General features: G+C 41.3%; 1 protein-coding gene across 1 annotated transcript in view; it reads right to left on the bottom strand.

Moving 5' to 3' along the window:
• Nucleotides 1-1,108: 1,108 nt before the first annotated feature.
• Nucleotides 1,109-26,893, bottom strand: part of LOC149221411 (Thioredoxin family protein) — a 455,192-nt gene continuing 429,407 nt past the window's right edge. Inside the window, exons 11-12 of the mRNA XM_089385096.1 lie at nucleotides 2,287-2,344; nucleotides 1,109-1,854 (exon numbers count right to left, since the gene is read on the bottom strand). Coding sequence (XP_089241222.1) covers nucleotides 1,753-1,854; nucleotides 2,287-2,344 — 160 coding nt within the window. The 3' untranslated portion in view covers nucleotides 1,109-1,752. The remainder of the gene's footprint in view (nucleotides 1,855-2,286; nucleotides 2,345-26,893) is intronic.

Below are 26,893 nucleotides of genomic sequence, written 5' to 3'. Positions count from 1 at the left end.
CACTTTCCGGCCACTCTGCTTTGAACTTACCAAAATTTTGAAAGTACCTTCCATGTTTATATCCACAAGACAAGTACATATCTACACTTTTCTGCCTACTGTTCATTCAGTATGTTATTCAGGATAAAAAATTACTACCAGAGGAGACATATGTAATGATAACACATGACTATTGGCTTTGATATCAATGATCCAGCCATTGAGTGCTGCATGGAAATACACAACCTGTAGCCATGAAGTAAAGAGACCACTATCAAACATGCTAATTCCCAACCCAAGAGCAAGAACACTCAGTACCCCCAGCTAAGATAATTACCAAATTTATAGTTGTGCGATTTCACTGTCAGGTCTTTACATTTGCAGAAGATAATATTGATACCGATGCACAAAGAAGAGATTGTATTTTTTTTCTTTCAATCTTCAGTGACATTTTAAATCAATGTCTTTCCCAGAACTTCCAAGATTACAATGCCTTGCTCGCTTGTATTTTCTTTGGCATGCTCGTTCTCCTGAGTCCTTAGAGTAATAGCGTATCTCAATTCTCCATAAATGTTTACGACTTTCCTTGGCCTCTCCAAGATGCTCACAGGGAATCCACCAACGAACATAGACCTAAATATCATGCAAAATCTAAAAAACAAAAATAAGCTATGTTACTGAATTACTCATAAAATCAGATCCAACATGTAACTACAGAAAATCAGAGAGTACAGTGTGTGGCCCATAATGGTCACCACAAAATCATAATTCTTGCCAGCAATGCCATTTATACTGTGAAACTATTACTAGGTAGCTTGTTAATCAAAAGTTCCGTTCCATATTACAATTTTGGTGACACAACACGATCCTGCAATCTGCATAGGAAATTCCATTTAAGAGCTTTCTCAATCCTTCCTCCCCGTCAAGCTACATTGTTTTGCTTTAGTATAAACTAGCTTATGGCAGATACGATGACTAGAGAAAATATACTCATTTGAGAAACCAAGCCGTGATTTAAGAAATTAAAAAAACGATTAATTTCTGTAGTAACTTCTGAAGACTAAGAGTTTCTAGTCCAAGTTCAATAGGAACATCTGCACTTTTTCAGGCATGACGTTGAAACAACGTATAGCCTCACCAAATTTTGTTTTATGAGCAAGCCAATTCAATAATAAACATCCGAAAGGCCCAGAAATTAGTGTACAATGTATTATCATTCCTTTTGTTCTCTTTGAAACGCTGCAGCATTTAGTCGTTAACTTAATAACTACAGTTGACCTATGCAAGAACAGATGGCACTTGTTGACTGCTGACATGCATGAAGTATAAAAACGCCGAATCATTAACTTTCTTGATGAACTGCAGGGCATGAACATAAAAATTGATTGGTATGGTGACTTGCAATATGTTCAGTTATAATGTTTGGGGGTGTTAATTTACAGGCATTTTACTATGATACAATGCTATGTTTTATAAATAGATGTGTTCGATCTACTTCTGCAAATTATAAGGTAACTTTCAGGAGCTTTCTATGAAATTCATCTTTTCTCTCCATTACTCAGCTGTGATATAAAATGATTTGTAGAATCAATTTCAAACTGCTGAAATATTATATTTTCTTCACAACATGTTGCCTTGATGAAGCCTGTTCACTGTGCTCGTAATTGCAGACGGAACTCTGGTTAAACGCAATTTGATCTTGATAAGCTTGCTGGCCCAACAACTGAGTAACATCCTATAGTACACCCAATCCTGAGTGTAGAGTCTTCAGGATTATTGACCCAAAGGAACAGCATATGTTGCTCGCAGGAACTCAACTATTTCAGCACTTTCAAACATCTTCACTCCAGTGTTTGGATCTTCCAAGTATGGTACCTGACAAAGGTATAGCCATAAAATGAAAAGCAATAAAATTTCAGATTACATTGCAGATAACCAGTGAACCCAAAGGAAAGATGCATGTTAGTGTTACAAAATTCTTATCTTTGGTATCACTAAAACTTCACAGCTATAAAGATTTTGAACTGTTTCTTCCAGCAAAGGAAATTAAGGGGGGCAGGGAATGGGGGAGAGGGGGGCGCGGCGTGGAATTGTAAAATGCCAATAGTATGAAATAAATTGGCAGAACCAAAGATCAGAAAGAGGACTTGCTTATTGAAACATAAAAGAAAAGAATTTTTTAAAAAGTTTGTAGTCTAGCTAAGAGACAAATCTTGACGAGTTTCTAGAATGACAATTGCAATTGAGATGTCCCAAAATAATTCATTTCATTTCCAAACAAAGGAGAAATCCTAAATAAAGAAAAACCTGGGCATATCCTGTTTTCTCGAAAAGATTCTGCCGGTTTGGGCTTCCACGTGGGGTGCTGCATATCAACAATTATGAGTAAGTTTGGTAATAAAATGTATTTTCATCCATAAAATGACTTTGATACAATACATTAGCTCATACAAAGTCCGTGTATGAATGTTCAATAACCAATAAGCAAAAGAGTAACACCAAAAATATACAAAATAAGTCTGTTGTATGTGTGCCATTCTTTGACGTACCTACCCTGGTCTTGTCATAGGTTGGTCTCCCATGTAATGTCCCCATTTTCAGTTTCTTCTATAGTACAGCTAGGATGGATTTCCATGATACATGATGGCCAGGTCACAGGAGCAAGATTACGTCATCAAGGGTCCCGGAGGGGTTTTGAGGAGTTTTATGGGGGTGCAATGACATTCGCTTGGTGTATTCCATCACCAGGGTCAGTTCTAACAATTTGCTTTTGCTTCCGTTGCATTTCGATAATTTCTGTAAAACAGGGTTATTATTGAACCTAACATTAATTAATTACGCTTAAGGTGGCATTCTGGGAAGAATATTTGATGGAACACCTTAGTGTAATAGTTCTTTGGAGTCGGAAGAAGAATCTACAAGATGGGATGATGAGAAGTGACTTCCAGTGGCTAGAGAAAGTATGGTGGGCGATTTACCATTTTCCTAGATTAAAAGTGACTTTAATTAATCACTTAAATAAAAGAAGGAGAAAATGATTAATTGAAGGGAAAAAGCAAAAAGTGACTTCAAGTAAAATTAGAGGTCACTTAGATGAAGTCATGGGAGAGATTCTAGAATAATAATAAAATAATAAAATAAAATATTTCTAGAAGATTGGAGATCTATCAATCGGGTCTTTAAAAGAAAAAGGAGGACCATTTGGGTCATCTTGGATTTGTGTATTTCTCTATATTGAGAGTTGGAAAACCGAGTTCTCTACTTCAGTAGCCCTAGTATGAAAACCCTTGGGTGATTGGGTGAGAGTGGACGAAAACCCACTTCATCCCTTGGTGGGTTCTTTTAGAATTCACATGAGCCCTTATGGGTTGTAGTTCTATTTTGGGAGGCCAGATCTAATGTTGTAGCGGATACATTCTGAGGCCAGATTCAATTGGAGGATCCCCTCTCAGTGATCCTCCAGATTTGTAAATCAATTTTTTATATTAATATAAATAAAGTTGAGATTTCCTACATATGTTGATTGTCTATTTACAGTTGCAGTTTATATTTTCTTGTTTGCTGTTAATTTATGGTTCAATCTATGTAATTTACTTATTGAATTTACGACAATATTTTTTCTTAAGCAAAATCCCAAGAAATCATTAAAATTAATAATCAGGATACTACATCCCACCCTACAATGACAACACCTTTTGGCAAAAGAGCGAGCATTGTGGGTACATTGAGATTCACCCAGAAGAAGTCAAGGAGGCAAGTGTTTTGGAAACCCTTGGATATTTACCATAGATAAGTCCAAAACCAAGTCTCCTAGGTAGGTGTACCATGTAACTAACCCATTCAAGGTTGTTTTCATGTTCATCACTCAACATCCATTGGGTCTAAGGATCAGCAATTTATCACTTCAAACAAGGTTGTGAGACTCCGAATCAGCAAAATCTCAACCCTATTTGGGACTCAAATAAGCTCAGTTGAACATTCGGCAAAACTTGGTGCTACTTCGTATACCTGCATGCAAAAACATTAAATGTCCTTGAATGCAGTGCATCCATAGGGTCATGTTAGCTCTTGGGTTTTTACTTGGTGTAAAATTCCTGAAGCACAATGTTGACACCCCAAAGGTAACTTAGATAAGCTACCTACTGTAATCTTGGTAGCCTTATCCTTTTCACTTTATGCCATCTTTGCTGTAGCTCAAGGGGGTTTCCCTAAGGTAATCTAAGCCCAAGATGTCATAGCTATAGAGGAAGCAAAGGGGCTTGGAGCAAATCTGATCTAGGGTTTTAAATGGCACTTTAATCTTTCAAAATTATGATCAGATTTAATTAGCCTTTTCACAAGGTAAAAAACTGCAAGATAAATTGGCTAATTTAGAAAAATCCAAATAGACACGTGTTAGAAATCTATGGATTTGCATAGTTTTAAGATGTTAAGTTGGGGTTTATGTGACTTGAACAACAATCTGGAATAAGATATTCACTGTTTTAATTTCCATATTCCTAAAACAGAAATAAAAGTTATGATTTTAAGTATTTTTGAGGTGGATGAAAGGGGAATATTAATGCATTCAAGTTGGACTACAGAGTCAGGTAGGATTCCTTAAAGGGTTGTTCTCAGTGTTCCACGGGGACGCGTCCCCCAGGGTCGGGTGTGCGCACCCCTTGCACCCCACGCACCCGGGACGGGGGGACGTCTGGGGACATGTTTCCCCACGTCCCCCTTTTGGGGAGACGCGGGGAGACACAGGGGGGGACGTTTCCCCAGTGTGGGGGATGCAATTCCCCAAAAAGGGTCTCTTGGGCGTCTCCCCTCAACATGGGCTATGCGTCCCCCATTAAATTTGCTTTTAAACAATGATTTATGATAGGGAAAACCTAGTATTTGACCATTACCATAAAGATAAAAGATAAAGGAGAATGTCACTCTTACTTAAATTTTTAACATTACCATGAAATGACTCGGGATGTTTGAGAGTGGTTCCGACCTCATTGGATTTCATATGGAGAAAGTAGAATTTTAGATCTCACTCAAAATCCAGCAGACTTAACAATTTTTTAGGAATTCAGGGTTCGATAGATTGAAATGTTTCCATTGCATTTTGTCATGTACAAGGGTATGGAATTAGTATTTAATCAAGAGCACCGAGCCCTCTTTGTACTTTAGAGTGACTTTTAGACTCATCACTCCACTGTTTTTGAGTTTTAGTTATATCACTTTACTATTCCAGTATTCAAATTTCAGTATCTATTATAGTCTATTTTTCTTAGTACTAATTAGATTCTAGAATGATGAATGATGAATTCTAATTTTAAATCAATTTAGAATCTATAATGATGAATGATGAATTTAATTTTTAAATCAATGTAGATTCTAGAATGGTGAATAATGAATAATGAATATGGATTGGAGTATTTCATTATTGAATTTTGTGATCTATGGATGAATCATGTATGTATTAGTAAGGATGATGAGTATGGATCAATGTATTTCATTATTTAATTCAATTATGTATGTATCATTGTATTTATGCTTTCATTATTGAATATGAATTTGATATATATATATATATATATATATAGATTAAAAAGGAAAAATATATATATATACCCCAACGTCCCCCCATCCCCCCTAAATTTCCCTAAAATTTGAGGGTCCTCCCACACGTCTCCCTTGTGCGTCTCCCCGCACCCGCGTCTCCCCATCCCAGAGTCTTGGTGGAACATTGGTTGTTCTTATAAAGATTTAGGAACTATTTGAGTTACAAAAGGCATGCCACAACAGTCCTAGATTTGGCAAATAAATTTCACAAAGTTGCAAGAAGAAAGGGTCTCTAAGTGTGATGTTCCCACTTAGCAATGTTGCTAAGGGGAAATATCTGTGAAAAATCCTAAACCCGGAATTCCTATCACAACAACTGATGATATTTCTCCTAGTTGTTAGATTTACATGAACAAGTTATTTGCAGTTTCCTATGGCAAACATCGAAATACATACACTGCAGCGTACACTATCTAAAATAATATGCCGAAACAAGAAACTGTTAATTTTAGGTATGTTCTATGCTAGAGCAATTTATTTAATTTCTTTTCCATATTAGCAATCACATCAGCATAAAGTATACTGCAGATAGAACATAAATATAAATCACAGAAGACAAGCCAAGACAAGAGGACACAAGATGTGGCACTAGCCAGGGACAAACCCCACAATGTGTGGGGAAATCCTTGATCAATTCTTCTTTTATGTTCTTCAAAGTTTAGCAGAGAAAGAGAGAGAGAGAGAGGTAGTACATTTACAATAGAAGTCAACACTTTGACTTATCTAGATCTAGCATAGATCATTTCGTATAATGATGAGATCAGTTGAAGACATTCTGCTTCAACTGATTCTCCAAGGTGACTCCTTCACCTATCATCGTGCTACATCTCGTCCATTTGCTGCACCTTACCGTGTAGCACCATCATGCATCATCATGTTGCTCATGATTGCATACATCATGCTGTCCATGATCTACATGCTGCCCTTCATGTTCATGATCTTATAATGCTGCCCATACTAACATGCATCATCATCATGGTGCTGTCCTTACAGATGTGTATTATCATTATGCTGTTGATAATGCTGCCCATCATGCTGCTCATAATACCCTTCTGTTGCTTCATTATATACATATCAGCCTTAGCTGCTTGCTATGGCTTGCAGCCTAGCAAAGCAGCTAGGCTATAGTTCCACGAAATACTCCACGCAGTCCCATTATTTTCTGTATAGTGTTTGCTCAGGGATATGACTATCTATATGACTATATTCCATACACAGCGTATACATATGACTGCGTTCCATACATATATGTGACTGCGTTCCATATAATACATATATGTGACTGACATTCTGTGTTCCATACATTTGTGTGACTGCGTTCTAATATATATTGTGTTGACTGCGTGGCATATTATATTACCTGCGTTTAAATATATATTGTGTTGACTGTTTGGCATATTATATTACTTGCATTCCATTTATATGACAGCGTTTACATACATCTGATTCCAGGCACAACGTATAGGTCTCACGATGAACAGGCCTACGCTATTTAGCTGTTCCTTATGACTGCGGCATTTTCTATATGACAATGGAACATATTCATCACGTTGACTACGGCTTCATTCTTAACATGGCCAGGACTGCATTTCTATTGCCCGCGTATCCATAATCATTGCCAACATATATGTATAGTCATTGCCAGGACTGCATTATTCATAACAGCATGATTGCGTTATACTCTCCATGTATTAACTGCGTAAGGCCTCATTGCTGTGTTAGGGTTTCACCATGTATCTTCCTGAACAACGTATATAGATTAAGAACAAATCATTTGCCAGCGGATAGATGTCTTCTTGACCTGCGTAGGATTAGGGCATCATTTGCAGCTAGGGCTCCAGCGTATTCTTAGTGATTCTCCTTCTCCAAAAACCCAAGATGTGGAGAGGAGATCACCTTGAGAGTGTGTCTAAATGACATCAAATCATCTTATATTTATACCAAAACGTATAGGTTGAATAGACATGACGTTTGGGCTTCTTGAGCCTACATAAGTTGCTGGTCGGCTAGATAATAAATCCATAATCAAAATAAATTCATATCTCCATAAATACTTATTGGAACCGGATGATCTTTAGATCAATCCTACACCTCTCGACAAGAGTGATCCAATAAAAATATCAACTGCCATAAATGAGCTGACCCACATGGAGTTTGGCCCTAGTTGCCAATTTAACACTCTCTCCCAACTAGGGAGAACTCCATCCGTTGATCCATAAGTCCGACTGTACTATCTCTGCCATCAGTGCCCTGCACTGCGCTGCCAAGCTTTGCTCAGCTCTGCTGGCTTTGCTCTGCTCTGCTCAGCGCTGCTGGCTCTGCTCTGCTCTGGCTCTGCTCAACTTAGCTTTGCTGAATTATGAAGAAGAAGAATTGATCGAGAATGTCTCATACCATTCTCCACTGACCCGAAGTCAATCTCAGAGTGCGTACCACTGGTCCCAGACCAGTCTCAACTGACCCAAAGTTAGCGTCATAGTTGGTACCACTCCTACCACTAGTCCCAGACTAGTATCGCAGTCTCATAGAGTGTACCACTGGTCCCGGACCAGTCTTAACCGACCCAAAGTCAGCGTCATAGTACGTACCACTCTCCCTGGTTCCAGACCAGTCCTGAACTGACACGTAGTCAGCCTCAGAGTATGTACCACTGGTCCCAAACCAGTCTCAACTGACCTGAAGTCAGCGTCATAGTAGGTACAAATCCTACCACTGGTCCCAAACCAGTCCACTGACTCAAAGTCAGTCTCAGAGTGTGTATAACTGGTCCTAGACCAGTCCTCAACTGACTCGAAGTCAGTGTCATAGGGGGTACAACTCCTACTACTGGTCCCAGACCAGTCCACTGACTCAAAGTCAGTCTCAGAGTGTGTACCACTAGTCCCAGACCAGTATCACTGGTCCCAGATCAATGAAGGTCATCCTAGCATAGGGAGTACGGTAGATACAGCGATGTGTCCATTTGTACTACTATGGTCCCTATCCTCATTTCCCTGCTCATTGATCAGATGAGAGGTACTTCCCATGAGTCCCAGACTGCATGGGTAGGATGCCTCGACAGGAGAACTTAATCAATCCTGTCCTCACATGAGAACTAATCATCCTGCTACAATTGCCATGGAGAACACATCATCTAGGCCTCACAGGAGAACTAATCATCCTGCTACATTTGTCATGGAGAACACATCATCCAGACCTCACAGGAGAACTAATCATCCTGCTACATAGGAGAGCGAATCAACCTGTTCCACAAGTGAGCGAATCATCTTGTCCCACAAGAGAGCGAATCATCTTGTCCATAGGAGAGCGAATCATCCTGTCCCACAAGAGAGCAAATCATCTTGTCCCACAAGAGAGAAAATCATCTTGTTCCAGTGCGCACCACCAGGGGAGGGTGAGTCACCCTGTGGTCGTATGTTGCTCCAGTAAGAACCGCAAGCCTCCAGAGCTCCCAAAGCTCAATGTATGCAACATGCAGGACCCTTGTACAAGGGTTTCTTGACGACTCCAAGTCGTTTGGGAAAATCACAGATTTGATCTTTCCCCGGGGCCTTAACAAAGTGTATAGACTTGTACATCATCTTAATGCGATGGAGCCTCCTTGCTCATCAACTTACCATATCCCAGATAAGGTAGTATCTGATGTCTATCTGCTGGAGCAATCATCAAATACGGGATTCCTCAATAATCAAATCCCACCTCTGGTTGTTATAGAGAATCACAGTGGTATTCATCATGTGTACAAACAGCTCATTGAAGAGCTTCCCCAACCAGGCAGCTTCATACGAGATCATACTCGTAGATATGTATCCGGTCTCGGCGGTGCTTATGACAACCGACTTCTGCTTCCTGCTCATCCATGATATCGAAGTAGAATCCAAAGAGAAACAGCACTAAGAAGTGCTCTAGTGATCCTCCACAATGCCTGCCCAATCAACATTCAAATAATCATGCAATTTCATATTTCTGGCAATGTATCTCAATCCATGAGAGATTGTGCCCCGAAGACATCTCAGAAGATTCTTGGCACCAATCCAGTGAGGCTCAACCAAATATGAGCTCCCCGTGCTAACTCCAAGATGTATGTCTCGGATAGAAGTTCACCAAGAACTTTCCCAAGTCTGGTCCGACATCACTACTGTATAACTTCCTTGAGGTAGTCATAGGCTTGCAGTTTATCATTTCACATCCGGAATCCAACTCCCTCTTACTTCTGCAAGTGAGAGGGTTTGCATAGGTCGTCCTCATAAGGTGCTGGTATGAGAGGTCTATCATTTGCAACCTTTGGATGGTTTGGATTGATTTCACTCCTAGTGAATCTCATCTTCATCAGACAGCTGTTGATCCTCTCATACTATGCCCGGGGTGTTTTGCTTCAAGCCATAGAGGGTTCTCTATCCCCTGCATACATGAGATTCCTAATCATGAATCTCAAATTCCTTGGGTTGTTCCAAAGCTATGGACCTGTGGCATGAGGGGAATGGTCCCCTTATAAGATTTTCCTTCGATACATATTAGACATGTGCCTTCATGTTCTTTTTGAATTCAGGCATCCCTGTCAACATCTAACACACAGACCTTCGGTGCTGTGTCAATGGACATGGTCCCTAGTAGACTTCCTCCTACAACCCTGAACTCAAAACATTTTTGAAAAATCTATTTCAAACACGTACCTTTCCATCGATGAGTGCCACCCTGAAACCTTTGACTTCCATTTCCGAGATGGGCACCAGGTTCTTCTTGCGATCAGGTACATAAGAGTGATTCAGGGGTTCCTTGCTTTCTTTGAAGAGTCGGCCATTTCTTTGATGCCATGCATTACCAATCATTCCTTTGATCTTGGAATGATTGTTATCTCATCAAGAGATGTGTCTCTGCCATTCGGACACTCCTTCGCATAATGGCCGAACTTATTGTAACCATGGCATCTGTCTTTCCTTCCACCCTTAGATCTGAACTTCCTAATGAAGTGATCTTAAGGTAGGCCATCAAAACCTTCCGCTACACCATTCTGATAATATTCTGTGCTTTGACTTCACCCTGGGTGAATTATGAAGAACCCATTGATCCTTTTGTCTTGTCCCAACTTTCTTTGGCGATTGCTCTTTCACTCTTGCTTGGGCATTGTCTTCACCTCAGCTCTGATACCATGTTAATTTTAGGTATGTTCTATGCTAGAGCAATTTATTTAATTTCTTTTCCATATTAGCAATCACATCAGAATAAAGTATACTACAGATAGAACATAAATATAAATCGCAGAAGACAAGCCAAGACAAGAGGACACAAGATGTGGCGCTAGCCAGGGACAAACCCCACAATGTGTGGGGAAACCCTTGATCAATTCTTCTTTTATGTTCTTCAAAGTTCAGCAGAGAAAGAGAGAGAGAGAGAGAGAGGTAGTACACTTACAACAGAAGTCAACACTTTGACTTATCTAGATCTAGCATAGATCATTTCGTATAATGATGAGATCAGTTGAAGACATTCTGCTTCAACTAATTCTCCAAGGTGACTCCTTCACCTATCATCGTGCTGTATCTCGTCCATTTGCTGCACCTTACCGTGTAGCACCATCATGCATCATCATGCTGCTCATGGTCTCATACATCACGCTGCCCATACATCATGCTGTCCATGATCTACATGCTGCCCTTCATGTTAATGCTGCCCATACTAATATGCATCATCATCATGTTGCTGTCCTTACAAATGTGTATTATCCTTATGCTGCTGATAATGCTGCCCATCATGCTGCTCATAATACCCTTATGTTGCTTCATTATATACATATCAGCCTTAGCTACTTGCTATAGCTTGCAGCCTAGCAAAGCAGCTAGGCTATAGTTCCACGCAATACTCCACGCAGTCCCATTATTTTCTGTATAGGGTTTGCTCAAGGATATCACTGTCTATATGACTATATTCCATACACAACGTATACATATGACCGCGTTCCATCATGTGACTGCGTTCCATACATATATGTGACTGCGTTCCATATAATACATATATGTGACTGACGTTCTGTGTTCCATACATCTATGTGACTATGTTCTAATATATATTGTGTTGACTGCGTGGCATATTATATTACCTGCGTTCCAATATATATTGCATTGACTGGGTGGCATATTATATTCCTGCGTTCCATTCATATGACAGCGTTTACATACATATGATTCCATGCACAGCGTATAGGTCTCACCATGAACAGGCCTACGCTATTTAGCTGTTCCTTATGACTGCGGAATTTTCTATATGACAATGGAACAGATTCATCACGCCGACTGCAGCTTCATTCTTGACATTGCCAGGACTGCGTTTCTATTACTTGCATATCCATAATCATTGCCAGTGTATATGTATAGTTATTGCCAGGACTGCGTTATTCATAACAGCGTCACTACGTTATATTCTCCATGTATTAACTACGTAAGGCCTCCTTGTTGTGTTAGGGTTTCACCATGTATCTTCCTGAACAGCGTATATAGATTAACAACAAATCATTTGCTAGCGGATAGATGTCTTCTTGACCTGCATAGGATTAGGGCATCATTTGCAGCTAGGGCTCCAGCGTGTTCTTAGTGATTCTCCTTCTCCAAAAACCCAAGATGTGGAGAGGAGATCACCGTGAGAGTGTGCCTAAATGACATCAAATCCTCTTATATTTATACCAAAACGTATAGGTTGAATAGACATGACGTTTGGGCTTCTTGAGCCTACATAAGTTGTTGATCGGCTAGATAATAAATCCATAATCAAAATAAATTCAAATCTCCATAAATACTTATCGGAATCAGATGATCTTTAGATCAATCCTACACCTCTCAACGAGAGTGATCCAATAAAAATATCGGCTGCCATAAATAAGCTGACCCACATCGAGTTTGGATCTAGTTGCCAATTTAATAGAAACTGAACAAGAGAAAGATACAACACAAATGACAGTTATTTTTGGACAGATGTACCCTCAATGCGGGAAAACCAGTGCAGTAGATCTGAGGGTTTTTATTATTAAGCATAAGTTATTTCTGAATACAACCTCTGGAGACCTTGCTGGCACTCCAGTACAGAGAATATCACTCGGCAGAAGAAATTAGTGAGATTAACTCACTCTATAATGCAAGTCCCGGCTGATCCGGCAACTGAACCAATGAGTCCCTGGTTACCTCTGTGCTACCCCTACGGAGTCGCTGTATGGGCCTGCGTCACCTCTGCTGGGAATCGATTTGTTCTCAGGAGCTGACTCTAGCCCTTCCGGCTCAGAACATCAGCCTCCTTAGCAAGTTTCTGACCTCTACATGGAAGGCTTTTGTGCTGCTCTGCGCAAGTCCTGCGTGAGGCCTTCCTGGCTCTGTGTCACTCTCTCTACCAACTGTGTTGCCTCCTCTATGTGTCTCTCTGCCTCTCCGTTGAGTATTCTTGGCTCTAGAGAAGATCCTCCAACCAAAACTCTCTCTGCCCCTCTCTGTGTGATCACTACGAAATCACTGCACTGCCTCTAGCTTCAGCAATTCGACCTGACTGATCAACTCTCTATGTGTTTTCCAACTGATCCTCAAGATTCCTTAAATAATCTTCTCGTTGAATTTCAATGGCCTAGATTAGAAGCTAATCAATGGCTAAGATCATTTCTTATTGATCTTCGTCTTCTTCTAGAAGTTACACCACAGTTAGATTAATACCCATTAATTATTTTAATTTCCTAAGTTTAGACTTAGGGTCCCATTAAAAATAATTAGTTATTTTAATAAAACTGTTTCCGGGTGGAATTTCTCAAAACGATTTCTGGGTTCTTTGGAATATATGTGCCCAAGCCTCCCTGCAAAATTTGAGACTTAGAGCACATTTGATGCTACCAAAAATCAACAATATCAATTTTTCTAATTTTTTCATATTTTGCATTTACACTTGGGAAAAGTGGGTTATAGGACCCCACTTGAGTTTTGGAGCTAAGGGAAGGCACAAATTAGGAGGAAGAAGAAAATTGAAATGTTGGTGGATGGTGGAGACCCCTCAAGGAGAAATAAGGCCCCCTTGGAAATATGCATTCCTTGGAGGGAAACAATGGGGCGTTCGATGGCTGGGCCCAACATGGGCAATTGGGAGGCACAATGACAATAGAGAAGGAGACACTCATTTTAGGCATCTTTGATCATTTGATCATTCATCTTGATGAGCACACTTGAGCTAGAGGCCAAGTCTGCATGTGCTGTTGAGCACAAGAGATTTTCAAACGAGAATCTCACCCCTTGCTTCAGTGGACTTCGAGTGCCAGCCCTAGGAGGGAATTCCCATCATTTTCAGATCGATCCGGGAGCATTGCAGTGTGTGTGTGGAGGAGGTTTAGCAGTGACTACGCAACTCTTTTTTGTGCCACATGTGGGACTCAAAGAGAGGAGGAATTTGGGGTTGAGATTTGTGGAGGAGTTCCAGGAGGTGTTTTGCAGGAGATTTCAGCAATTTTGGGGACATTCAATAGCAACATTTATAGGTAGGTCGAAATACCTAGCAACTAGAGGAGCTAGGGGAAATTGGGCCAAAATTCTGAGGTCAACATTTGGCCGATTCCTTCGTGGGTTATTGGAGGAGAGACTGGGGTCAATTTCCCGGAATTTTCTGAGCACGGGAGGAGGCCCTAATAGCCATTTCTTGTAGGCAGTAGCTCAATTTTCAAGGGAGATCAGCATAGAGCCATAGGGAGATCAACCAACAACTTTTGGGGATTTATCTTCATCACTTGAGCCTTGCTAGCTTTCCTTGAGCAAGCCCAGGTGCACACTTTCCAAACATCAGATTGTAACCCCATGATTTTATAATAAAATGGCTTAGAGCAACATAGTTTTTGGCTCAATTTATTGTGTTTGATCTGTGTGTTTTTTCTATGTTTGCTTTGTTTATCATTGTATATTTCCATTAGGAATATTCTAGTGGTATCAAAGTTCATAGTCTTGGCTCAACCTATGGGAGTAGTATCGGTCTATGACACCAGAAGACCAATAGAAAGTGACTTACCAAAAGCAAAGGTACAGGAGTAGAGAGAGGCAATTACAAATTACCCCAGATCCAGTGATAGTTGAACCAGAGATTGAAAGGCCAAACATGGGAGATAATGAGGGAGACAAAAGGAGTAAAGAGGAGGATTCTTCCCAACACATTCTCAAGGCCGTTTAGGATTTGTCTAAGGGTATTGAGGAGCTGAGGTAGCAAACTTGTAGCAACAACAAGGGAAAAGGGATTCAAGAAAATTTGGTGAGGGCTATGACACTTCACATCACCACGGGTTTCATGGCCCCAACGTATCGCTCACTCCCAATACACCACCCAGGTCCACTATCCCCATGTTTCTAGTATCTAGTGCTAGAGGGCTGCAAGGGCAAGAGGAGATGCCCATGGGGGACTATTTTGTGGAGTATTAGTCCTATGGGCACGACTTTAGAGAGGCCATTACCTTTAGGGAATTTTTTTAGTTGAAGGGTAACAATAGGGGAAAAGGGCGAGGTGGAGGAAGCTACACACAGTACCAATTTGCAGTGCACCATGGGGAGATTGTTCCTCTCGACTTTTGATGGTTTGTCCAAGAGCTCAACGAAATCATGGGTTGAGAAGTTAGATGTCTACTTCCAACTCAACCAAATGACGGAGGGGGAGGAAATTAAGATTTCCATGTTGCATTTAGAGGGAGAAGCCCATGACTAGTGTTTCCATGGGCTAACCACGATGGGGCATGCAAGGGTTATAACCTATGAGGATTTCACTAGGAGGGTGTTGGAGAATTTTAAGAGGAGAGACCGAGAGGAGCACTTTAGGGAATTGCCAAGGCTCAAGTAGATAGGAGTGTTGAGGCCTACATCTCCGAGTTTATGAGATTGTCAGTGATGGTGCCTAATCTATCAGAGGCCAGGAGGGTTTTCATGTTTGTAGAGGGGCTACCAGAGCCACTAAGGGAATTGGTGAAGTCCAACAGACCCACCACCTTGCAAGATGCAGTTGGGAAAGTGCGATACTTGCAGGATGCTCTGCCTAGGACCAGAGCACTAGTGCCACCCAGACAGGGGTTCTAACAAAGGGGGAGAGACATTAGGGATCCACCATCGAGAGCCAACCAGGGGCGAGGACAGTTGGATGAGGAGACTTGGAGAGATCTCTTGAGGAGGAAGTTATGCTTCACTTGTCAGGAACCATGGGTAGCAAGCCATAGATGCACAACGGGCTGTTGATTCTTTCTGAATCTAACACATCAGAAATTCCTACTGCATTATCTGGTTTATTTCACCAACTTGTTTATTCCTTAACAAGTTATTTAACCATATAAATACTGAAAATAAACACAAATGAAGTCTCAACTCATCAACTAAAATAATAGACAAGCACACAAGGGACATCGTTATTTTTGGACAATCGTCCTTAGAAAAACCCAACTTGGGAAAACCGGTGCAACAGTTCTGAGGGTTTTATTATTAAAAAACTTTCTTGAGTACAACTAGGGTGCCAAACTAGCTCACCCAAAAAATATTTCTATCTGGCAGTAATACCTCTCCTTGGAAGCAGATATTCAGCTTCTCAGCAATAGTCTGCCCCACAAAAATCCTTCCAGCGCTTCTCCAAGGCACTGCGTCAACCCTGCTAGCCTCTACGTAGCTCTGGAATCCCCTGCGTCAGCCCTCTGCCTCTCTGCGTCAGCTCTTTGGCCTTCTGTGTCGCCCACGCAGGCCCCTCAACCTCTGCGTAGTCTCTAGATGGTTATGTGTAGCTCCTGCTAGCTCTGCGTAGCCTCCTCAATCATTGTGCTAGCTCTCTGCTACTATCTCTGCCTCTCTGCTATGTACTCACTGCCCCTCGCTGCAACTTAGATCACTTGTTCAAATTTTCTCAGCAAACCCCGCTCCAGAAAATCGAACTAACTGATCAATCTTGGTGTATCTCCAACTAACCCTCAAGCCTCCTCTTATACTTTTCCTGTTGAGTCTTCAACGATCGAGATTAAGTCTCTAATCAACGACTAAGATTAGATTTGGCTTGATCCATGTCATTTAGAACATTCTCACCCAGTTTTATATTAATACCCATTAATATTTTAATTTTCCTAAGTTTAGACATAGGAACCCCATTAAAAATATAAATTATTTTAATATCTCTCTAACCGGGTGGAATTTCCCAAACCATTTCTGGGTCTTGGAAATTTCATGTGCTTTAGGCTCTCCACCAATTTTCATGGCTAAAGCACATACGATGCTACCAAAAATCAACACTCCCTCTTAGTGAGGAATGTGTTATAGTAATGTTCCACTACTGAACATCACACTGATCCTTTCGCACCGGTACCTGTGCTGATGCTTGGTCTGCTGCCCAACATCCACTGCACCACTGCTTCCTGTACTGCTGCCCATGACTTTGCCACTACCACTACTACATCTTTACTGTAGCTCCCTCTCAACATGCTACATCATCTTGCCCATAGCACTGCCACTGCTAACTGTTGCACTGCAACTCAGTTACCGAGATGTAATAACTGATCTACCCAAATTCTGACATCCCTGTCAGTTCGGAAGCCTCCTGATGCTGAAGCTACCTCTGCTGCCTCCGCGCTGCTGCAAACACCTCTGTGCTTCTCACATAGCTGCAACCTCCTCTGTGCCTCTCGCACTGCTGCAACCCCCACTGCGTTGCTACATACCTTTGCACTCTAGCACTGCCTTGTCGCTCCATCGCATCTTGCTTCTACCGACATCCATCATCCTGCTACTATCATTTGGGGCTCCTGTAGCCGGATATGATCCACGAGTTTGGGTACCTCAACGATCCTGCCCCTCATCTTCTGTAGTCCTCCTGATTACAACTCGATGTCACCCCACTTCTTCTCTAGAGGTGCATGAGCACTAATGGCACAATCGTCATCAGTGTCGACTTTTTGCTCTGCCTTAGCCGAAGCTTCCTTGGAGTCAGAAGCCTCTCCCTTATTCTTCTTCCTAGGACACAAGGTTGCATAATGTCCCAGCTCCCAACAATGGAAGCACTTCAGCTTGGAGATGTCCTTTTTCTTCCTCTTCCCCTGCTGTCCCGCAGATCCCAGAGCTACATCCTCTTCCTCATCTTTCTTGATTCGATCCCATTTGCTGCTACTCCTCGCCTTGGTCAACTGTCTGATCTCTTCTTGGTGAAGAGTTGTCCACATCTCTTCCCATCCTAGAAGATTAGCTCTGCCCAAAATGCTTTGGACAAATGTTTCCCAATCGTTGAAGACTGCATTCAGAGCGGTCCTCACCATGAACTCCTGATCCGGCATGGCCTCTATGGAAGTAAGTTGGTCTCGAATCTCTTGCAATCTAAGGAGGTATAGATCTATCTGCTCCCCCTTCTGCATCTGATACGACCACAATGTTGATTTGGGGTAGCATCGAATGTGCTCTAGCCATGAAAAGTGGAGAGGCCAAGCACATGATATCTCCAATACCCATAAATGGTTTGGGGAAATTCCACCCGGTTAGAGAGATATTAAAATAATTAATATTTTTAATGGAGTTCCTAAGTTGAAGAGCCATGTATTTGCTAGATGTTGAATAAGTAAGGAAGAATTGAAAATTTGATCTGTTTTTTCGCTGAACCTCTAGTGCCATAGTTGTTTAAATAGGGATGTAATTGCTCCCCTATAAATGCTCTTTTTTTTTAAGTTTGGCTGGTGAGACATGTGAACTTCCAATCACTTGGATACACAAGGGTTTGCCAACATGATTTTTGCCAATTGTGCAACCACAAGTAGGTGAATCCCTTATAAACCCATTCCATGAGGCATGGGTAAATTTTACTTGAAAAAATCACATTCCACCAAATCCGGGCCAATGAAAAAATAGATAAAAATGCATTACAAAAGGTGAAATAAGTTAATAAATAGAGTAAAGCTGAATTACAGAGATGACGCAGAGGAGCAGAGGGTTGATGCAGAGGGTTCTAGGGCTACGCAGAGGCTAGCAGTGCTGACACAGAGCCTCAGAGAAGTGTTGGAAGGATTTTCGTGGGGAAGACTTGCTGAATATTTGGTTCCGAAGAGAGGTATTACTACTAGATAGAAATCTCCGTTGGGTGAGCCAGTTTGGCTCCCTAGTTGTACTCAAGAAAGTTGCTTGATAATAAAACCGTCAGAACTGCTACACTGGTTTTCCCAAGTTGGCATTTTCCGGGGACGATTGTCCAAAAATAACAATGTCCCTTGTGTGTTTGTCTGTTATTTTAGTTGATGATCTGTAGATGAGTTGAGATTGCATTTGTGTTTATTTTCAGTATTTATATGGTTAAATAACTTGTTAAGGAATAAACAGGTAGGTGAAATAAACCAGATAATGCAGGAAGAATTTCTGACGTGTTAGACTATTAGAATAATGCTATTTCAGTGTTTAATGCTCATCTGTGATTGTAATTAGCAGTTTCTTGTTAGAAACTTGTCGTTTCTATTTTCTTAGTAGAAACTTGTTTCTATTTTCTTAGTAGAAACTTGATGTTTCTGTAAATACAACTGTATTATTTATTGAGCTTCACTCCTCATTGTAAATCAATTCAATTCATTCATTGATTATGGTATTAGAGCTCGGGTATTTTTTTCGAAATAATTTTGCCGTGCTTCATTTCGAAATTGCTCTCTAGGAGTCTAAATTTTTTTCGGGGGTCACAATTTCTGAGCCACATTTGTTTTGGGCGTCGCGTTTGTTTTCTGCTGGCAAACACCACGTCGCTGTCACTGTTCTCTACAGAATCCCCATTCCATTTCCCTGCTGTGTGCATCCAATGACTTTCCCAGCTATCATTGAAACGCTCCTCGAAAAAAGGACTTCGGTTGAGATGAAAGTAACGAACAGCAGTAGGAACACAACGTACAAAAGTGATCGTCGGCCTGCGCCGATTGTCATCTTCTCCCAGCGTCGGCTGTCAATGAAAAGCACGACAATGCCATCAAACGTTTCGGCAGCACCATGCTCGGCGTCAAGCCGGAAAACATTCATAGCGAAAGCTTCAAAAAGTCTGTCTCGCACCACATCAAGATGACGACATTTGACAGAGATTTCAATCTTCGATTTGATTTGAATCTGTGTAATTAAGAGATGAAGAACGCAATTATCTCCAAGGTACCATGCATGAATCCGCACACCCCCGTCGGGCCCTTCATTGACGGTGAACGACAAGCTCTGCAAATCCCTCTGCACTTCGGGATCACAGAATTGCTTCCCGATCAACTGTTTGATCTACAAGACATCGTTCTTCGGATTCATCAGGGACGAAGAAGCCCCGGCCGTGCCAATAAATTCGAACCTCGTCAATGACTGTGGGTTCCAGATCTACGCACATAGCTCTTAGCACGTGTTTGTCAGCTCAACGAAACCGAAATTCTCATTCCGGTGGCTCCAACTCGAGAATCCATCCATTATTGCGGTGATTTTTTTCGTGGCTCGGATTTTTGTCGACCAAGGTATTTTATTTTTTTTCATTTGTCGAAATTTTTTTCCGATTACAGATTTGATGTGGGTTTTGTGATATCTCAACTGGGTAGTCGTCAGAATTTTCTGGGTGCATCGTTTTCCGTGCCTCGATTTTCGAGTCAGCGGATTTGAATTTTGTTTCCAGCACCTGTCAAATTTTGTCTGGATCAGCCAGCATTTGCATTGAAATCTGTGCCAGACTCCTTTGTTGTTTTCCGTGTCTTGGGAAATGTGCAGATGGCCTCGCTAACCAATCTGATGTTGGAAGGCAATCAACGCTTTAATGGCACCAATTATAACATCTGGAAACAGAGAATGTTGACCATTTTTGAATATAGGCGTCTTGACCAGCTCGTTTTGGGAAAAGAGCTCAGTCCTGGTACACCTAGTACAAATCAGGATAAGTTTGATGATCGAAATCGAGAGGCTGTTATGCTTCTCAAACTCTTTGTGACTAATGATCAGTTACCACAAATTTCTTCTAGCAAAACAGTTGCTGAAATCTGGCAACATTTGAAGGAATTGCATGAGACATTCGACAAGAGCAAAGCTTTCTTTCTAAAGAATTAGTTGTTCTCCATCATGATGGACGAACATGTCTTTACAGGAACACCTTAACAAGATTAAAGACATTCAAAATCAATTCGAAGCCATTGGTCGGACCATGGAGGAAGAAGATATGGTAGTCATCACGCTGAAAAGTCTACCAAAACCTTATGAGCACTTCATAGAAACACTCAACATTACCTCCACTAATGTTGCTCTGAAGTTTCCGGAGTTATGCACCAAACTCATGCAACAGGATCGTTGGAAACAACAGTTTGGTAGTGGTGCTCATCAGCCTCCTCAGAAAACGCTTTTGCTGCCAAATATCAATCCTCTCAGTTCTTTTAGAAGAAAGGTTCTTCTTAGCATTATGATCCTGCTAAGAAGAAAAATGTGTAGTGTAATTACTGTCACAAGTTCGGCCACATGAAGAAAGATTGCCGACAGAGAATTGCTTCTGAATAGAAGAAGCAGGGAGGGTCTCATCAGCAAGCGAATGTTGCAGAACATTCCGAACAAAAGGAATCTGCTTTTTATGCCTTTATGGCTAAGAGGTCCTCAAATCACGCCTCGTCTTCTGCCTGGTACATTGACTCTGGTGCATCACGTCATTTCTCTCACAGGCGTGACCAATTTACTGACTTCTCATCTTTCAGTGATTCCGTGGTATTCAGCGGAGGTGAAGCGTACACAGTGGTTGGTAGAGGTACAGTTCAGATCCAGTCTGATGGGTGCACACTCATCTTCCTGAATGTGTACTATGTTCCTGGTATGGAAATTAATCTGTTGTCTGTCAGCCAGATTATGAGGAACTCTCCTCAACTTGATGTAGTGTTCAGTGCGCACATGTGTTCCATTATTGACAGGGAAACTCGTCTTATGCTATTGGCCTAGAGGATCATGGTCTATATAGACTTCTTGACACTGTGATTCTCCAAAAGTGGCTCTAGCAGCTCGTGTTTCTCCCATCAGCACTTTGTGGCATCAGAGATATGGGCATCTAAACATTCAGTATCTCTTTCAGCTATCTCGGGAGGGACTTGTGTCAGGGTTACCTGAAATTCAGACTCAGCAGTTGGGAGTGTGCGGCGCCTGTCAAGTTGGCAAGCAACATCGGTCTTCATTCAAGGATGGAGAATCTTGGCGTGCATCTAAGGTACTCCAGTTAATTCATGTTGATATTTGTGGTCCTATGAATACATCTTCAGTTACTGGTTGCAAATATTTTTTTTCTTATTGTAGATGATTTTAGTAGAAATATGTGGGTGTACTTTCTAAAACATAAATATGATGTATTTAGTATCTTTTAGACATTTAAATCCTTAGTTGAAAAAGAGTCTGGCTATAATATCATAACTCTTAGGACAGATAACGGGGGGGAATTTTGTTCTTCTGCTTTCTCCAATTTCTGTGATACTCATGGCATCCAACGCCAGTTAACTACACCCTATACTCCTTAGCAGAACAGTGTTGTCGAATGTCGCAACCGTATGGTTGTTGAAATGGCTTGTTCCATGTTACAACGCAGGAGTGTTCCGAACAAATTTTGGGCTGAAGCAGTGTTTACTGCTGTTTATCTTCTTAACCGATCACCTACTCAGGCTATTAAGGGGAAGACTCCAGAAGAGGTTTGGTCTGACCGTAAACCTAAGATTAGTCACCTTAAAGTGTTTGGCTCGGTTGCATATGTTTGGATTCCAGCTGCTAAGTGCTCTAAATTGGATTCCAGAAGTCAGAAACTCATGATGACATGGTATAGTGATCACCACAAGGCCTATAAGCTGATAGATTTAAACACCGATTCTCTTATCTTTAGTCGGGACGTAGTATTTGATGAAGACAGAGGGTTCTTTCAGTCTCCTTCTGAGCAGTGTTCTGAGGATCAGCCTCATAGTGTTCTTCTTCCGTTAGGTCCACTTGATGGGAGGGATGATGCAACGTCAGTCTTTGATAATGCACTACCTGAGTTCCCTCCGGAAAATAATTCTCCTCTCACTGTTCCTGTTATTCCTGAGCCTCCTCCACTTACTCCAGATATTGGTTTTTCTATTCTCCAGCCTAAGTGGTGGGCTAAAACTATTGGTGATCTCCGGGATAATGAGCTCCTTGAAGGTAGAACTTCCAGAAATAAGAGCAAACAACAGTCTACAGTATTTTTTTCTCTTATGGAACCTACACAGTATTTTTGAGCCTCAAACCTATTCAAAGGTTAAGGGTACACCCGAGTGGGAACAGGCTATGGACGCTGAATTCTAGAGTCTTTAGAAGAATCACACTTGGACCCTTTCTAATCTTCCTGCAGGGAAAAAGCCCATTAGCTGCAAATGGGTGTATAAAGTGAAATACAACGTTGACGGAACCCTAGACAAGTATAAGGCTCACCTTGTTGCTCGAGGGTTCTCACAGAAGGAAGGCATAGACTATGAGGAGACCTTTGCTCCTATAGCCAAGATGAGTACCATACGGCTTGTCCTTGCCTTAGCAGCTCAGTTCAATTGGAAAGTCCATTAGATGGATGTAAAGAGTGCCTTTTTGAATGGTGACTTACAGGAAGAAGTCTACATGACGTAGCCTCCAGGATTCAAGGTTGCCAGTCAAGAACAGAAAGTCTGTAGATTAGTCAAAACACTCTACGGTCTGAAACAAGCCCCTCGAGCTTGGTACATGAAAATTGACAAGTACCTAACAGATCATGGCATTCAGCGGAGTCTATCTGATGCAAACCTGTATATCAAACATACTAGTGATGATATCCTGTTTGTGGTTGTCTATGTGAATGATCTTATCATTACTAGCAGTTCAGCACATTTGATGCATAGGATCAAACAGGATTTGTGCAGCACTTCTGATATGATAGATTTGGGACTTCTTCATTACTGTTTGGGGGTTGAAGTCTGGCAGACTGAGAACAACATCTTTCTCCCTCAGTCCAAGTATGTCAGAAATCTTGTGGATAGGTTCAAAATGCAGGATTGCAAACTTGCCACGACTCCTATTGTTAAATTGGCAACTAGGGCCAAACTCCATATGGGTCAGCTTATTTATGGCAGCTGATATTTTTATTGGATCCCTCTCGTTGAGAGGTGTAGGATTGATCCAAAGATCATCCGATTCCGATAAGTATTTATGGAGATATGAATTTATTTTGATTATGGATTTATTATCTAGCCGACCAGCAACTAAGGTAAGCTCAAGAAGCCCAATAGTCACGCCTATTCATCACTTACGTTTTAGTATAAATTGGCACGGACTTGAAGTCATTCCATACACATATTCTTGAGGTGATCTCCTCTCCACGTCTTGGGTTTTTGGAGAAGGAGAGAACATAGAATACGCTGGCCTAGATGATGCCCTAGCTCACACTCATATGATGCTCTAAATTACAGTCAGTATAATGAATCTCTATATGCTGTTCAGGAAGTGAAACCCTACGCCATTCATGGAAACATATAAACTGGAATACACAACAATTTCATGAGTGTATGTGGATACACAACAACAACTTCATGAATATATATACGCACAATGCTGGTATATACGTTGGCCATAAAATCGCAGGCAGAGACACTTACACTGGTCACTAATGGAACTTATACACAAAATTAGACACTCTGTTCATACACGCTGTCATGGCATATATATATATATATATATATATATGCTGGAATAATAATCGCTGCTCGTGGATACACGTATCAACATAGTCACAACACAGTCACATAATCGTTGCTCGTGGAGGCATATACATGCATCACACGCATGATAAACGTTGTGTGTAGCCACTGTAAATACATGGAGCTGCAAGAGGATCCGCAGTCTGAGGTATAGCCATTGAGGGAACGCAGCATCATAAGCTGTCCAAAATCCCCAACACACAACGCAGTTAAGGGATGACCGTAGTCAAGGGAATGCAACACTCATACGCTAAACCCTAACACGCAGTGAAATGTAGCCACAATCTACACAACAAGATGCCATCCAAAATCATTATATGTTGTTCATGGTTATGTGCAGTCAAGGGTTATGCAGGGCATAAAGATTAATACGCTAGTCATGAAGCATAAAAACTATCAACGCAATATATAAATGGAAACGCAGTCAATATTGGAACGCAAGTTAATATGCCACACAGTTCATATGTATGTCAACGCAACGTATATGTATCAAATGCAGTCAGTCACATATATGTATGGAAGCAAACCCTATACGGAAAATAATGGGACTGCATAGAGTATTGCGTGGAACTATAGCCTAGCTGCTTTGCTAGGCTGCAAGCCATAGCAAGCAGCTAAGGCTGATATGTATATGAACCCTATAATGAAGTAACAGAAGGGCATTATGAACAACATCATGAGATATATGGGCAACATGATGAACATGGACAACATCATGAGATATATGGGCAGCACTATGAGATCATGGACATGGGCAGCATGATGATAATCATGATTAGTGCAGCATGGTGCAGTATGCAGTGGTGCAACTGGAGGACCAGAAGCAGCACGATGATAGGTGAAGGAGTCACCTTGGAGAATCAGTTGAAGCAAAATGTCTTCAACTAATCTCATCGTTATAGAGATCATCTATGCTCAGATCTAGATAAGTCAAAATGTTGACTTTTGTTATGTACTATCTCTCTCTCTCTCTCTCTCTGCTGAACTTCGAAGATAAAAGAAGATTTGATCAAAGGGTTTCCCCACACATTGTCGGGTTTGTCCTTGGCTAGCACCACATCTTGTGTCCTCTTGGCTTGGCTTGTCTTCTGCAATTTATATTCATGTTCTATCCGCAGTTTACTTTATGCTGATGTGATTGCTAATATGGAAAAGAAATTAAATAAATTGCTCTAGCATAGAACATACCTAAAATTAACATGGTATCAGAGGTGAGGTGAAGACAATGCCCAAGCAAGAGTGAAAGAGAAATCACCACAGACAGTTGGGACAAGACAAAAGGATCAATGGGTTCTTCACAATTCACTTAGGGTGAAGTCGAAGCAGAGCATATTATCAGAATGGCGCCGCAGAACTTCTGATGGCATACTTAAAGATCACTTCATTGGGAAGTTCGGATCTAAGGGTGGAAGGAAAGGTAGATGTCTTGGTTATGAGTTTGGCCCTTATGCGAATGAGTGTCCAAATGGCAGAGATGCAGGTCATCAAGGACATGGTCGACTCTCAAAGGAAGCAAGGAACCCTAGGAATGGAAGTCGAAAGTTTTAACATGGCATTCATCGATGGAAAGGTACGTGTTTGAAAATAGAGATGCTTTTGAGTTCAAGGTTGTATTAAGTTACAGGAAGTCCATTGACACATAGCACTGGAGGTCTGTGAGTCAGATGGTGACAAGGAAGCCTGAATTCAAAAGGAGCATGAAGGTAAATGTCTGGGACCATCCCCCTCATGCCACAGGTTCACAACTTTGGAACAACCCGAGGAATTTAAGATTCATGATCAGGGATCTCATGTATGTAGGTGGTAGAAAGCCCTGTATGGCTTGAAGCAAAACACCCCAGGCATAGTATGAGAGGATCAACAACTGTCTGATGAAGCTGAGATTCACTAGGAGTGAAATCCATCCAAACCATCCGAAGGTTGCGGATGATAGACCTCTCATACCAACACCTTACAAGAACAACCTATGCAGACCCTCTCACTTGCAGAAGTAAGAGGGAGTTGGATTCCGGATGAGAAAAGATAAACTGCAAGCCTGTGACTACCTCGATGAAGTTATACGGTAGTGATGTCAGACTAGACTTGGGAAAGTTCTTGGTGAACTTCCGTCCGGACATATGTCTTGCAGTTAGCACGGGGAGCTCATATTTGGTTGAGCCTCACTGGACTTGTGCCAAGAATCTTTTGAGATGTCTCCAGTGTAGGAATTTACAGGGTAAGTTCCACAGAAAGAATACCAAAAGGACACCGCTCACAACCGGATCACAGATCAATACACCAGTATTTTTGACGTGGTTAAAACCCTCAAAGAGGGAAACAGTCCACGGCCTGTCCCAACGTGGGTACTAAAGGCAATTTATTAATCAAAGAATGAAAATTTACATAAGCTTCTCTCATGCACGGATTACCCGAACAATGACCCTCCATGCGCTTTAAATAGAACTCATGGACCAATCGGGTGTCAAGCCACGGATCAAGTGTCGGTAATACCGAGGAGAGAATGAACCGTCGGATCACTACATATCGTGACCGTCGGATTGTAAGTTACAAAATGTACAACGGTAAAGAAACACACTTTACCTAACTCTATACCTAACTCTATACTAGACCAAGTTGAACTTAACT

This window comes from Pinus tabuliformis, chromosome Q (assembly GCF_031772625.1).
Source record: "Pinus tabuliformis cultivar Carrire ecotype Pingquan chromosome Q, CPIR1, whole genome shotgun sequence".
Lineage (NCBI taxonomy): Eukaryota > Viridiplantae > Streptophyta > Pinopsida > Pinales > Pinaceae > Pinus > Pinus tabuliformis.
This window is presented reverse-complemented; position numbering and strand designations above follow the sequence as displayed.